At 45.6% G+C, this 16343-nt stretch overlaps 1 protein-coding gene across 2 annotated transcripts in view; it reads left to right on the forward strand.

Annotated features, from left to right (window-relative positions):
* Window positions 1-16343, forward strand: part of ip6k1 (inositol hexakisphosphate kinase 1) — a 145548-nt gene that overhangs the window by 115655 nt on the left and 13550 nt on the right. For both annotated transcript variants that reach the window (XM_072472023.1, XM_072472025.1), the window contains exon 4: window positions 4098-4279. In XM_072472023.1, the coding sequence (XP_072328124.1) occupies window positions 4098-4279 (182 nt within the window). The remainder of the gene's footprint in view (window positions 1-4097; window positions 4280-16343) is intronic.

The following is a 16343-nucleotide window of genomic DNA, read 5'->3' on the forward strand; positions in this document are numbered from 1 at the left end:
AGGTGGATTGGCCAAGCTAAATTGCCCCTTAATTGGAAAAAATGAATTGGGTACTCTAGGTTTATTTATTTTTAAAATAATTTTGAGAACAAATGGGAATGAAGTGGAAGTAGAAAGGCAGAAAGATGATTTCCAAGTCTGGGCCTGGACAAGGAGTGGGTCACATACCCCAAAAGTTACTTTACAGATCAGACCCTGGAAACATGTAGAGAGGGAATGAGCATTTGGAATGTTTCGGGTTGGACACTTCTATTGAATCTCTTTGTTTATTTCACAGAAACTAACTGATTAAACTTTTCATAGTATTTGTGGAACACTCGTAGATCAATACCCTGATCTCTTCCTTCATTACATGACTGATGATGTTGATGCTGCTTCCTGCTCCCTTTCTAATCTGAAATTCTTATTGACTAATCCATGTCTCATCCTTCACCTTCACATGATTTCTGCTATGTATCTATTGCCTTTCCAGATCCCCCTCTATCCATGACATAGGTTTTCTACAGACATTGTTGGAACTACACCACTCCCACAACCACTTAGATATAGTTTGATGTTTCACATTCAGTTTCTCTCCCTCACTGAAATAACCTTCAATATCATACAGCACACTTTAACCTACTAATTTTGAAGACTAATTATCAGTAAACCTATGAACAGGTCCTTAGAATCTCAGACAGGGCTGTCATCGGATAACACTTGGAGGTCCAGAATTGACGTGTACAAGTCTATCACTATATAATATCATCATTAGATAGCACTTGGGGCGAAGGGGATCAAAGGATATGGGGGATTAGGCCATTGAGTTGGATGATCAGCCATGATAATGAATGGCAGAGCAGGCTCCAGTTTTCTATGTTTCTATAGCAATGCAATACAGTACTGGTGGGTACATGTCTATCATTGTATACCACTGGGGTAGTTGGTGGATGCAGGTCAGTCACTGTATAACATGATGTGGAGATGCCGGCGTTGGACTGGGGTGAGCACAGTAAGAAGTTTTACAACACCAGGTTGAAGTCCAACAGATTTGTTTCGAATCACTAGCTTTCGGAGCACTGCTCCTTCCTCGTGTCATTTCACCTGAGGAAGGAGCAGCGCTCCGAAAGCTAGTGATTCAAAACAAACCTGTTGGACTTTAACCTGGTGTTGTAAGACTTCTTACTGTTTCCTGCTAATGACACACATGGGCTTCACATCCTGATTTTCATTGGCGCAATTAATAAAGCCATATCTTAAAAAATCATCTTTATACTGCTTTGTTTCTGATTTCAGCTTAATAATAATCTTCATTGTCACAGGTAGGCTTACATTAACACTGCAGTGAAGTTACTGTGAAAAGCCCCTAGTCGCCACATTCCAGAGCCTGTTCGGGTACACAGAGGGAGAATTCAGAATGTCCAAATTGCGTAACAGCACATCTTTCGGGACTTGTGGGAGGAAACCGGAGCACCCGGAGGAAACCCATACAGACACAGGGAGAACGTGCAGACTCTGCACAGACAGTGACCCAAGATGGGAATCGAACCTGGGACCCTGGCGCTGTGAAGCAGCAGTGCTAACCACTGTGCTGCCATGCCGCCTTATGGGCTGTTCACCAGAGGCCCTGGAGCTCACACCAGCACTGCTTTTGCGAGCATTCCAAGCATTGTCTAGCATCTTTGAATCTGTCTATACATATGTTTCTGGAACATACCTCTTCATTCACCTGAGGAAGGAGCAGCGCTCCGAAAGCTAGTGACATCGAAACAAACCTGTTGGACTTTAACCTGGTGTTGTAAAACTTCTTACTGTATAACATGGTACAGTAATAGTGGGTACAGGTCTGTCACTATGACACTGGTGTAGAGTACTGGTGGATATATTAGGTTACAGTACTTGTGTGTACAGACCTGTCACTGCATCACTAAGGTACAGCTCTAGTGAGTACAAATCTATCACTGAAACACTGGGTGGTACAATACTGGTGGGCACAAGCCTGTCATTACATCACTGGGTACTACTGTTGGGTGTAGACCATTCACCTGGGTTGCAGTGTTGGTAGATACAAGTGGGTCTCAGGACAGTGCAGTGGTCACAGGTTCAATCCCAGCCCTGGGTCATTGTCCGTGTAGTGTTTGCACATTCTCCATGTGTTTGCATGGATCTCGCCCCCACAACCCAAAGATGTGCAGGGTAAGTGGATTGGCCACGCTAAATTGCCCCTTAATTGGAAAAAATGAATTGGGTATTCTAAATTTATTTAAAAACAAGTTGGTTTCTATATTGTGACTTCTCTGTATATTCTTTTGTTTTTTTTATAAATTTAGAGTACTCAATTATTTTTTTTTCCAATTAAGGGGCAGTTTAACGTGGCCAATCCACCTAACCTGCACATCTTTGGGTTGTGAGGTGAAACGCACGCAGTCATGAGGAGAATGTGCAAACTCCACACGGACAGTGACCCAGGGCCGGTATACAAACCCGGGTCCTCAGTACTGCAGTCCCAGTGCTAACCACTGCGCCACATGCCGCCCTGCTCTGTATATTCTATAGTGAGCAAGATTCTCTGGCCTCTACGTGGCATGTTTCTTGTTGACTGGCCGGGGACAGGATTTTCAGGTCCTGTTGCTGTCCATGGGATTTCTCATTGAATTCACCACGCAGATGCACCGCGGTGGGACTCTGAAGATCCTGCTGGCATGAACAGCCTGAAGATCCCACCCAGAGTGAGAACTCTGGCTTCCCCAGTAGCAGCTGCTACATAGCTTGCTAAAACCTAGTAAAACTGCTGGTACTTGCTAAGATTGGCAGTTGAGTTGACCTGTTTTCAGTGCAATGTAAACATTGAACTGAAGGCATTTTGTAGCATTTACTGGGTGTAGCAGATTGAATTAAGTCTGATTCAGTCTAAGCTCCGAGTCATTTGTTTAGTGCACTTTAGAAAAGTCTTAAATCTTGGCTGTGGTTCACTGAGGATGGCCACAGCCCTCTTGTGGAGAAATGCCTGTGCTCTGTTGGTTCCTTGATACTGAATACAGAGCAAGCCACTGGCAGCTGTTTGAAGGGAACTCTCAACTTGACAGCGTGATTGAGGATTTGAATTTAATAGGAGCAGCTTCTTTAAATCTAGGAGTGAATTCACAGATACCATTTGAGAAACTCCAGTCTTCTGATGGTGCATTGAATCCACTTTATTCTGCATTACCCTGATTGGGGTCAGGTCAAAGTGTCTATTTGAAAGTACACAATTCTGACTTATTGGCTGAATTGACACTAATGGGTGGGTGATTCTGATTTCTGTTAGTGCGTATTTCTGATATTGCATGTGTTTGCACTGCTGCAGGGATGTCGTGACTGGTGCCAAGATATCAATTGCCCACGTACTGTGAAGGTAATTGAAACTCTGGGTAGAAAATGTGCCAGTTACCCATGTCACAGAGTACTCGTCATTGTGCTGGTACCAGCTTGCACACTGTGTGTGAGACACAACCTGGGCACTCTATAGTAGAAAGGCCCTTTGCAGTGAGTATAAATCAGCACATTCCTGCTGTCAGTGATAAACAACTTAAGAAGCAGCAGACTATTGCATTGGTATTAATGAGGATGGAATGATATGAATACTGCCCAGAACCTTGGAGCTGCGTGTTTTCATTTTCTATCAGCTTGGTTTTTGAAAAGTAGCTCTCATTCCTTAACACTCATTGCTGATGTTATAAGCTTGATACTATCCACATCACACAACTTTTCAAATCCTAGATTTTAGATGTTGCCAACTTTGGATGTAAAAGGAAATGGGGTTTATTGTTTTTTAAATATTAATCTTTATAGTGAATGTGTATTTCTCAAAGTGGGCTCCCAATAAACAGGAATAGAAGGTTACCAGTAAAATATGACACTGCCTTTTGGTTGGGACTAGAAAAACATGCAAATTAGTACACCAAGATGCTGTTGCCTATCTATTGAAGTATTGAATTGCAATGTGGCTACATTCAGGTCAGTGCGCTTAAGAAGGTCTCCAGTCCCATTCTGCCATCTGTGAATATGTGTAACTGCTCTGTAAAATGACTCTTGTTCCCTTCTTCATCCTGTTTATTTCCTCTCTGACTTTCCCACAGCACTCAGGAAATGAAGAGTCCAAGGGTGGAGCTACAGGTTCCATCGGACATTCCCTTCCAAATGCTAGATAGTAACAGTACACTGATTTCGGAGAAGATCAGCTTCAACCCATGGAGTCTACGTTGCCATAAGCAGCAACTGAGTCGCATGCGCTCGGAATCAAAGGACCGGAAACTCTACAGTATCCTTTACTCAGACATGCTCGTAAAGTACTGTGGTCAACATTGTGACAGCCCTGCTTGCCATCCTCTCCTCACAGTCTAATATGGCTGTAGCCCCTCACTAAATCTGAACAGAAACATACAGTACTCCTGAATCTCAAGATGAATTGGTACGGCTGCACCGGTACCTCATGCCAATAAAAACTTGTATTTATATAGAGCATTCTAATGTCGAAAGATACTCGAGGTGGGCAGAGCTAAAGAGAGATTAGGAGCGGTGACTACAAGCTTGGTCAAAGTGATGGACTTTGAAGAGGACAGGAGAGAGAAGGTGTAGGGAGGGAATTCCAGTGAATGAGGTGGAGGAAGCAGAAGGCAAAGGCATGGGGGGGGGGGGGAGAGCCACAAGAGGTTTAGGTCAGAGGACCTGAACATTTTGAAGGGTTGGGCGTAAAGAGCCTGGAGGGGGTTTTGGCCATGCAATAGGCAGGGATGCAAATTATAAATTTGAAGGAACCAAAGGACCATCAAGGTGGTGGATGAGCAGGACTGAGTGCAGGATAGAATTTGGACAGGAGGGTTTTCTTTGAACCACCAATATGTATGTGTACTGTTTACTGCTGCATTCTGTAGTCCATGTTAACTCCATTGTACATCAGCTTTGATTGTATTATAGTTCATTATACCTACCTGAACATAGGGACAGGAATAGACCTTTCAGCCTCTCGAGCCAGTTCCAGCATTTAATTAGAACATGGTCAATCTGTACCTCAACTGCATTTACTCACTTTTGTCCCATATCCTTTAATGCTATTACTTAACCACAATTTATCAATCTCAGCTTTGCAACTTTAAACTGACCCAGCAGGCACAGCATTTTGGAGCAGAAACTTCTAGATTTCTACTCGTTGGGGGGAGGGGGAAGTGCTTCCTGACTTTGTTTCCGAGTAGGATAGTTTAAAATAAACCCAGAAAAGTATCCACTGCATGTTTAATAGACCATATATGGCACGGTAATTTTAGTGTCTCAGAATTTGTGTGGCTGTCACAGGTTGGGACTAAAGCACAAACTGCTGACCATGAGCACTTGTCCCACAACTCACCTAGGGGGTTGTTTCCTTGACAAGGAAAAAGGACATGACAAGATCCAACAGCCCCTGCGTGGTGAAGGGGCGCTATTTGGACATGGTTTCTTGGATCACTTTACTTGAGTTGCTTTGCTGTTAGGTTAAGGCAGTGCCGCTAACTTTTTAATTTCTAATATTTGACACAAGTTACGTTATAATTTACGTTGCTGGGCGTTTTGCCATACTGGCAAATTTAGCAATTAGAAACATATAATTCCTACAGTGTCAGCCCATCAAGTCTGTACCGATCCTCTGAAAGAGCACCCTACTTAGGCCCTATCCCCGTAACCCCACCTAACCTGAAAATCCCTGGACACTAAGGGGCAGTTTAGCACAGTCAATCTACCTAACCTGCACCTCTTTGGACTGTGGGAGGAAACCAGAGCACACGGAGGAAATCCACGCAGACACTGGGAGAACATGAAAACACTACACAGACAGCCATCTAAGGCAGGAATTGAACCCGGGTCCCTGGAGCTGTGAGGTGGCAGTGCTAATCACAGTGCCACCTATATTCTGCTTTCTATCCCCTCCCAGATTCCATATGCACAAAATGGAAAGTTGGTCCATTAGCTGATCTCTGGGGACTCCAATTTTATATAGTGGCCGGATATAATTATTTGGCTTTTTCTAGGGATGGTCGGGAATTCTTTTCCCTGAATGTAATTAACTAATTAAATCCTAATGATTTCAAGTACATTTGGCACAGCACTGCTGTGGTTGTAATTTAAACAATGGATCAGCATGTCCTTTGCTCTTTGTGTTCCTTTTTAGACTGTTTTAATGCGCAAAACCAAAGGATTCCTGTGCTATTTTCAGGTACTGATTGCAACAATTGATATTTGGGAATCACACAAGTGGTTGGTGAAATCTTTCTAGCTCTTCAAAATACTGTGCACTAGGTCAAAGGTAAGATGAGGTTTGCTTGCTCGCACTTGCATCCACAAACATACTAGGCATTGGTGTCTTGGACAGAGAATGTTGTAAATGCACAGCACGTCAGCCAGTGTCTGAGAAGTAACATGCTTCATGTGTGTACTCTGATGTGTTTCACACCGGAGGTGTCATATTCTGCTTCACAGATGGTGGCTGGCTGTGTGTATCTCTTATTGGAACATTAACACTAACATTCTAATCCTAGCAGCTGCCTTACATTTTATGGTGTATAACTGGTTGCACTGAATTTAGCAGGGACCCTGATTGATTATCTGTGTTGTGCCCCATTGTCTTGTGTTCCACTGCCTTATGTACATCATTAACTTAAGACGTCCAAAACCAGTAGTGGTTCATAAGTGCCTGTATCCGGCCAAGGGAGCAGGGTCTTTGAGACCACAGGGACCAGTTGGCCCTGCCCTTTTATGAGGAGGACTTGTATTTCCTTTTAAGCAAAACAATGAGAAACCACCTTGTATATTCTTTCCCTTGATCCTCTTACGAGTTGAAAATGGGAAGCTCCCCCACCTCCCCAGCCCAAATCCATAACCCAATCTGACCTCAAGGACACTAAGGGGTAATTTAACATTGCCAGTCCACCTAGCCTGCACATCTTTGGGCTGTGGGAGGAAACCGGAGCACTGGGAGGAAACCCACACAGACACTGGGAGAACATGCAAACTCCACACAGTCACCCAAGGTCGGATTTGAAGCCGTGTCCCTGGCGCTTTGAGGCAGCAGTGGTAACCGCCGTGCCGTTCACGTACACACTCTGAGCTGTTCACTAATTCACATACCCATCTGGAACTGTGGATTTCATCTCAGCTGCTTTATAAATCTTCAGTCACTCCCAGTTAGATGTGTATTGATAGAAAATACATTTGATGCCGCATCAATATTAAGTGCCACATTGCTGAAATATAAAGCATTCCCATGTCTGGTTATAGTTTTCCCAGTGATTCTGGCAATAGATTTTTATTAAGATCACCTTTCCATGTTCCTTCCTTTTTTTTTAAGTTTAGTGTACACAATTCATTTTTTCCAATTAAGGGGCAATTTAGCGTGGCCAATCCCTAGCCGCACATCTTTGGGTTGTGGGGGCGAAACCCACGCTAACACGGGAAGAATGTGCAAACTCCACACGGACAGTGACCCAGAGCCGGGATCGAACCTGGGGCCTCGGCTCCGTGAGGCTGCAGAGCTAATCCATTGCGTCACCGTGCTGCCCTCCTATGCTCCTTCCTGACCAGTCTCACAACTCTTGTGATATTCTGGACCTAGACCCAGCTCCCATGTGCAGTCTCGGCACCCAATTAATAATCTTTATTGTCACAAGTAGGCATGCATTAACACTGCAATGAAGTTACTGCGAAAAGCCCCGAGTCGCCATATTCCGGCGCCTGTTTGGGTATATTAAGGGAGAATTCAGAAAACAGCACGTCTTTCGGGTCTTGTGGGGGCAAATCGGAGCACCCGGAGGAAACCCACGCAGACACAGGGAGAACATGCAGACTTCGCACAGCCAGTGACCCAAGCCAGGAATCGAACCTGGGACCCTGGTGCTGTGAAGCAACAGTGCCAACCACTGTGCTACCCTGCTGCCCTTCTAAGCTGTATTTTTGATTCCATATCATCACAATATCTATTTCCATTTCTGTAACATCGCCCCAACCACTCCAGCTCAGCAAATTTACTGAAATCCTCATACACTATTTTTTTTAAAATATGTTCATTAAGAAATTTTTATAATAATCAGAGCAATGAAACAATCAAACAGAAAAATACAATCGAAAGGCAAACAAACACACATCCCTCTAAAAGCTGAGGTTGACTCTCTCCTGAAAAAAGGAAATAAATGGTTGCCACCTTAGGTAGAATCTCTCCACCCTCCCCCTGATGGTGAATTGACCTCCTCCAAATGCAGAAATGGCATTGGGTCACCCAGCCAAGCAGAGGCACAGCGAAGTGGAAGACCTCAACCCAAGCAAAATTCACCTCTGGACTATCAACAAGGCAAAGGGGAGGACATCTGCCTTCACCCCAGACTGTATCACTGGCGAATCTGACACCTCAAATGTGGCCACCAGCAGACACTGATCCAAATCTACATGGAGAATCTCCAACATGGTGTTAAAGAAAGACGTCCAGAAACCTATCCACTTGGGACAGGACCAGAAAATATGCGTATGGTTAGCCGGCCCACAAGAACATCGCTCACTCTTATCCTCAACCCTAAGGAAGAACCAGCTCAACCTAGCCCTTGTTAAGTGCGTCGTTTGCAAAACCTTAAAATGAATCAGACTCAGCCGAGTAAATGAAGACGTGCACTTGACCCTGTAAAGGGCCTCATTCCACAGCTTGCCATTAAGAATGGGACCCTGTGATTATGATGCCCCCAGAGAGAAGGGAAGTTGAGGTAGTTGTGGCCATGGATGCGGAGAAGGCGTTCGACCGGGTAGAGTGAGACTATGGGAAGTGCTGGGACGGTTTGGGTTTGATAGAGGTTTTATCGATTGGGTCAGGTTGTTGTACCAGGCCCCGGAGGCTAGTGTAAGGATGAACAGGACGATCTCGGACTATTTTAGGCTGCACCGGGGGACAAGACTGGGATGTCCCCTTTCCCCACTGCTGTTTGCGTTAGCCATAGAGCCGCTGGCAATTGCTCTGAGAGCATCAAGGGGTTGGAAAGGGCTGGTTAGCGGGGGTATCGCTGTACGCAGATGACCTATTCCTATATGTAGCAGATCCAGGGGCAGGGATGGGTGAGATTATGGCGATCCTGGGGGAATTTGGCTGGTTTTTGGGCTACAAACTGAAAATGACGAAGAGTGAGATATTTGTCGTCCAGGCAAGTGGTCAGGAGGGTCGGCTGGGGGAGTTACCGTTCAGTTTGGTAGGGGACAATTTTAGATATCTGGGGATACAAGTGGTGCGCGACTGGGGCCGGTTACACAAGTTGAACTTGTCCCGGTTGGTTGAGCAGATGAGGGGCGAGTTTCGGAGATGGGGTGCGCTTCCGCTGTCACGGGCGGGGAGGGTGCAGATGGTTAAGACGCCGGTATTGCCAAGATATTTATTTGTGTTCCAATGCCTCCCGATTTTCATCCCGCGGTCCTTTTTTAAGAGGATCAACAAAACCATTTTGGGCTTTGTTTGGGCGGGTAAATCCCCACGGGTGAAAAAGATGATGCTCTAGAGGAATCGGGGGGAGGGAGGGCTTGCCCTGCCAAATTTTAGTAATTATTACTGGGCGGCCAATATTGCGATGGTAAGGAAGTGGGTGGTGGGGACGGGGGCGGTTTGAGAGCGGATGGAGGCAGCTCATTGCAGGGGCACCAGCTTGGGGGCGCTGATAACAGCACCTTTGCCGTTCCCGCCAGCGAGATATTCTACCAGTCCAGTGGTGGTGCTGGCCCTGAGGATCTGGGGTCAGTGGAGGAGGTAAGTTGGTGCAGTGGGTGCATCGGTTTGGCCCCCAATATGTGACAAACATCGGTTTACTCCGGGGAGCTTAGATGGGGGGTTTCGGGTATGGCAAAGAGCAGGAATTGAGAAGATGGGGGACCTGTTTCTGGAAGGGAGCTTCCCTAGCTTGAGGGCGCTGGAGGAGACATTCGGGCTGGCACAGGGAATGACTTAAGATATCTGCAGGTGCTGGACTTTCTGCGCAGGCAGGTATCATCCTTCCCACTCCTGCCACAAAGTGGGATTCAAGATAGGGTAGTGTCTAGGGGCTGGGTGGGGGAGGGGTGTGTCTCGGACATCTACAAAGAATTAATGGGGGTGGAGGAGATGCATATAGAGGAGCTGAAGCGTAAGTGGGAGGAGGAACTGGGGGGTGAGACGGCCTATGGGCGGAGGCGTTGAGCAGGGTCAACGCAACCGGTACATGCGCAAGGCTTAGCTTGATCCCATTTAAGGTGGTGCACCAGGGTGCACAAGACAGTGGCCCGGATGAACAGATTTTTTGGGGTGGAAGACACGTGTGTCAGATGTGTGGGTGGACCAACGAACCATGTCCACATGTTCTGGGCATGCTCAAAACTTAGGGTTTACTGGCAGGTGTTTGCGGATGTCATGTCCCGAGTATTGAAGACTGGTGGAAATGAGTTCGGGGTAGCAAGTTTTGGGGTGTTGGAAGACCCGGGTGTCCAGAAGGAGAAGGAGGTAGATGTTCTGACCTTTGCCTCCTTGGTAGCCCGGCGGCGGATATTACTGGCTTGGAGGGATTCTAGGCCTCCGAAGCCGGAGGCCTGGTTGACCGACATGGCGGGCTTTCTTTGCCTGGAAAAGATCAAGTTCGCCTTGAGAGGGTCGGTGTCAGGTTTCGCCCGGAGGTGGCAACCATTCATTGACTTCTTTGCAGAGAATTAATCGTCAGCTGTGGGAGGGGTTAGGGTAGCATAGAGTAGGGGGTTAAATAGGCGGGCCTTGGATGGACGGATGTCGGCGACTGCATTATGACTTGTTCTTTGTACTCTATTTTTTATACTGTGGTTGTTTGTAATGCCAAAAATACCTCATTAAAATTGTTTGTTTAAAAGAAAAGAATGGGACCCAATCCGCCCTCGTACTTCGCCCTCACGCCACTCAACGGAGCAGAATCCATTGAAAGGATGTGACCATATATGTCCAACTTAGACCTCCCGTCAGCCTTAGCCAAAGACAGAATCATCTTCATCAGGGAAGAGGGTGGCCAAAGGAGTGGAAGGAAGAACTTTACTCGACAAATCGCGCATTTGGAAAACCTAAAGACTGGAACTGGGCAGCTGGAATTTCTCAGCTAACTCCTTAAAACTAGAAAACCTCCCCATCGCAAACAGGTCTCCAAACTGACCCTTCCCAAAATGTAAACGTTTAGTCTAAACCAGCTGGTAGGTAAAGGTGATGATTACATAGTGAAGACAAGGAATGGAGGCTGAAATGCTGCTTAAACTGCTTCGAAATTCTCAGGGAGGAAAATCTTACAGTAGAAAAAGGCAACTGTGCAGTAACTATTGAACGAAGACGCGAGGTAGTGCAGGAGCGCACTTCCATTTGTCCCCATATGGACCCAGGATCACCAAACCGAAACTATTTATTGGCTGTCCAATAATAAAACAAAAAATTGGGAAGAGCCAAGCCTCCCTGATTGTCCCTTTAGAGCAGAATCCCACAGATTCTGGGAGTCCTACCCATCCAAATAAAATAAAATAATTTGTTGACCTCAATAAAAACAGATTTTGGGGGGAAAAATGGAGACACAAAGAGAAACCATACTAATCCATGTGACAATAATAAATCAAACCAAATCAAATATATTATCCTGTTCTTGATGCCCATCGTGAAGGGCTGGAGGTGGCTGATCGTGTCAAGTCGTGTATTTTGTATGTTTCCTTTTTTTTTAAAAGGGTTGGTACAAATGTTCCACGATTGGTTCCTGCAGAGCTACTGCCGGGTCTCGTATACTTGTTTATTCGGGTGTGAAAAATTATCTGAACTCTATTGTTAATTACAGGCCGTCGCTGCACCGTTTTACCATGTTTTCCTGGCTTTATCCTGTTTCCCCCTTCAATGGTGGGGCTTTTAGAGGTATCAAGTTATGGCTAATGATTGTATTGACCCAGTTATACTCCTGTTCCCCTCTTGTGTTCATCTATGTTTAGCCTTTTTTTGCTTGCTGTGCTTGATGTGTTATGTACTCTGGGATAACACAGGCTGGAACTCCTGACTTGACCAAAAGATACTCCAGACTTTGAAGTAAGTTCAATGTGATTTATTGAACCATCAGCACAATTCTCTTGAGTTCAACTCTCCTGCTAATCTTGCTATAGTAACTCGGTCTAACTAACCCTTCTGCTCTAAGCCACGTGGTGGGTGTGATGCTTCTGATCTGCCCCGTCCTACTCTCTGAGTGTCGCCTGTGGTAAGAGACAGAGCATGTGTGCCCTGTCCTTTTATATGCGTTGCCCCCTTGTGGTAGTGTCACCTCTGGGTGTCTTGACTGCTCATTGGTTGTGTCCTATTCTAAGTGTGCATTAGCTGTATGTCTGCATGTCATGACATCTCCGGTGCTCCCTCTAGTGTTTACTTAGTTGTAGTGTATTTACAGTATCACCAAATCCCCCTTTTTGTTTGTGTTACATATTTTCTGTACAGTGTTAAAGAAAATTGAACAAAATAGGTAGATAAGTGATGACATGTACAAGTCATGATGACAGTGATGATTATACAATACCAAATAATATGTATGAGCCAAAAGTTCATGAATTTATACGGTCTTGTTTTGTGATTGAAGTGTCGATGTTGATGTTGTAATTTCCTTGTGAACGCCGTAGTGTCCTGGTGTGTACGTAACCAAGAGGCCATCAGGGGCTGTTCAGATGGTCAGATCACTTCATTGTCTGATGTGGACTTTTTTTTTCGATGCTTGTGGTAGCGATTCTTGATGTCATCTTTCCTGTCTGACCTGGACTGGTGTCTGTGTTTGCAGTATTGATGTCGTATGTCAGCTGCCTTGAAAGCTGGTCTGCTTGTTTGTAGTGTAGCAAACGTGAATTTGTAAGATGCGTTATCATGCCATTGTATGTCTGCACACTTGCCATGGTCTTGATGTGCTGTCAGTGTCCCGCATTGGCGCAGTTGTACCATGTCGTACCAGTCGTTGTTCCATTGTTATTGTTTTTGACATGCTTGTTGACATTGGTGCCTTTGGTACGCTTCTTGTTGTTGTCTTTGTTGTTTTTGTAGGTATTGTTGTTGTGCTTGTTGCGCTCAATGACCATTCCGAGTGGAGAATTCGAGTCCTTCACAAAGTTACTTGTGTCAGTGTCCTTTGTGGCATCTGCTGTTTCATTGAGTGTACCGTCTCCGATTCCTCGGCGCTCCCGTCTGGGGTCGTGTCCGGTTCACTGGAATCATCCTTTGCTTGTCGATGCTCCCCGTCTGGAGCCCTTTCTGGTTCACCTGAATCGTCTTTGGTTTCTTGATGCTCCCCGTCTGGAGTCATTTCAGGTTCTTGTGGAGAGGCTCGAGTAGATGAGGTTTGAATTGACGTGCTGTCACTGGAGTCACCAGTAGCCTCACTTTGATTGTCGAGTGCCTCTGTACATACCAGCTGAGATCTGTCAGTCTCGCTGAGATGTCGCACATCTTGTATGGGAATTGTGAAGCCTTTGTCACTTGTCGCACATACAGTGGGTAGACCTTCAGTGTCTTCTTGTCGGTTAGATGAGCTGGGTAGACTGCCAGAGTCGTCTTCTGGTGGCTCAAATAATCTGGGTAGACTGTCAGTCTTTTTGTTGTTCACGTGAGCGTGGTAGACTGTCATAGTCGTCTTGCTGTGCACTTGAGCATGGCAGACTTGCATCGTCTGCTGCTGGTTGCTCAGATAAGGTTGCTAGACCTTCATGGTCTTGTTCATGCAAGGACTGCGCTCTGGAGTCTTGTGTTGCTTCCATCGTGGGGTCTGTCAACGAGCTCGCTGTGGAGGCTTGTATCCCTCTCTCTGTGGAGTCTGGCATTGATCCCTGTGTGAAGTCATGCAGTGGTCTCGCTGTGGAGTTGATCTGTGCGCTCTCAACAGAGTCGTGAAGTGGTCTCGCTGTGGAGCCTTTCTGTGTTCGCTGTGGAGCCTTTCTGTGTTCTCTGTGGAGACGTGCAGTGGTCTCGCTGTGGAGTCGGGAACTCTTCGTGGTGCGTGGACCACTGGTGTGGTGTCAGGCCGCTCTCTGGGCTTGTACCGCTCTCTGTCTCTTGGCGCCAGGCCGCAGCAGAATCCTGTACTCGTGGGTCGGGATGTCGTCTATGCTGGGCTGAGGATCCTCCAATCCGAAGAACTCGTCCATGACTGTGTCTGATTTGGTACTGAGGTCGCCAGTCCAATGATGAAATCATCGTCTGAGTCATTGGCTTCAAGGACCAAATCATCTCTTAGGGCGGTGCTAACTGCTTGTTGCAGGGTTCTGTGAAGGTTATTTTCATCTACTGGTCGAAGTTCAGGCATTGTGCTATCTTTCCATGTGAAAGAATTGTGTTTTGTGGCTTTAAAATGGTTTTTCGCTATCTTGGTACATTTCCCCTTTAAGTGGGGCTGGTCCCGGGCCTCTGACGCCATGACGCTTGTGATGTAGATTGCGCATGAATGGACCTTCCTTTACAGTGTGTGCTCTTTGCGCAACTGCGCATGAGCGGCTTCTCGCAAAACACTGTTTGCCGGTTTGCGTCTTCTGAGGAACTGCGCATGTGTGGCTCCTTGCGCAAGGTGGCTGCCAATCAAAACTGCTGTTTGCCTCTACTGCGATCCTACCTTTGCCTCGTGGTGAGTATAGGCTCCAGTTTTACCATTTTTTTGTTTTTTTTAAAATTGTGTTTACCTCGCAGTAGTTTTCAAACTTGTCCAGACTGTCTGGAAGTCTCTCTTGTCCTGCCCTTTTGAGTACTTGAAGGAGTTGAAGATTTCTGTTGCACTTTCACCCGCAGTGGTGAGTAGAAGATCTATCTCAGCATCGGCCACACCATCTAGGTTGGATGCTACCATGTAAATCTCAAATCTCTGCTTGAATGCTCGCCAGTTGGCACTGAGATTGCTGTGGTACCTGAGCTGCTGAGGAACCGGAATCTCGATCATCTTGCCTGGGTGCTGTTGCTGGTAGTCACGGATCTTGCTGAGTTGAACTGTATATATTCAACAGGCACTACTGGTACCATAATGTGTTATGTACTCTGGGATAACATAGGCTGGAACTCGATGCAGCTTTGACCAAAAGATACTCCAGACTTTGAAGTAAGTTCAATGTGATTTATTGAACCATCAGCACAGTTCTCTGAGTTCGACTCTCCTGCTAATCTTGCTATAGTAACTCAGTCTAACTAACCAGTCTGCTCTAAGCCACGTGGTGGGTGTGATGCTTCTGATCTGCCCCGTCCTACTCTCCAAGTGTCGCCTGTGGAAAGAGACAGCATGTGTGCCCTGTCCTTTTATATGGGTTGCCCCCTTGTGGTAGTGTCACCTCTGGGTGTCTTGACTGCTGATAGGTTGTGTCCTATTCTCAGTGTTCATTAGCTGTATGTCTGCATGTCATGACATCTCCGGTGCTCCCTCTAGTGTTTACTTAGTTGTAGTGTATTTACATTAACCCCTTGTGTATTTACAGTGATGCATATCACCACAGTGCTGTATCATTCTTTTGTTTATGTTGCAATTGTTAAAATGTAAAACTTCAATAAATCAACTTTTTAAAATAAAAACTGCCACTTGTATTCACATGGTAAGATGTCCCATGGCACGTCATATCAGTATTATCAAACAAAATTTGACAGAGGTTCATAGAGATACTAGATCTGATGACCAAAAGCTTGGTCAAAGATGTAGTTTTTAAACAGTATCTTAAAGAAAGAAAGAGAGAGGAGTGGAGAAGCAGAGAGGCTTAGAGAGGGAAGTTGGGTTTAGGACTGAGGCAACTGAAGGGTTTAATCAATAAAGAGGCAGATTTGAATAGGCTGTCTGCACTTGATTGAGCACCGGGACTGGATGTGATGCATCCAAGAATATTGAAAGAAGTCAGAATAGAAAAAGAGCACAGGCCATAATTTTTCAGTCTTTTTCAGGGCTGTTGCCAGAGGACTGGAGAATTGTGAACGTTACACAATTATTCAAAAATAGGTGTAATGGTTATCCCTGCAACACAGGCCAGTCAGTTTATCCTCTGTTCTGGGAAAACTTTCAGAAACGGTTCAGAAACAAAATTAATAGTTACTTGGGAAAATTAAATGTAACTAAGGAAAGCCAACATGGATTTGTTATGGGAAAATAGTGTTTACCTATCTTGCAAGTGAAAGCTTTTTGAAGAGATAATAGAGAGGGTTGATGAGGGTAATGCTGTTGATAGACATCCAAAAGGCATTTGATACAGTACTGCACAACAGAACAGTGAACAAAGTTAGAGCTCATGGCATAAAAGGTACAATAACAACACGGTTACAAAATTGACTGACAGGAAACAAAGAGTAGCAGTCAATGGCTGTTTTTCGGACTGGAGTAAGG

The sequence above is a fragment of the Scyliorhinus torazame genome, chromosome 13, assembly GCF_047496885.1.
Source record: "Scyliorhinus torazame isolate Kashiwa2021f chromosome 13, sScyTor2.1, whole genome shotgun sequence".
Taxonomy (NCBI): Eukaryota; Metazoa; Chordata; class Chondrichthyes; order Carcharhiniformes; family Scyliorhinidae; genus Scyliorhinus; species Scyliorhinus torazame.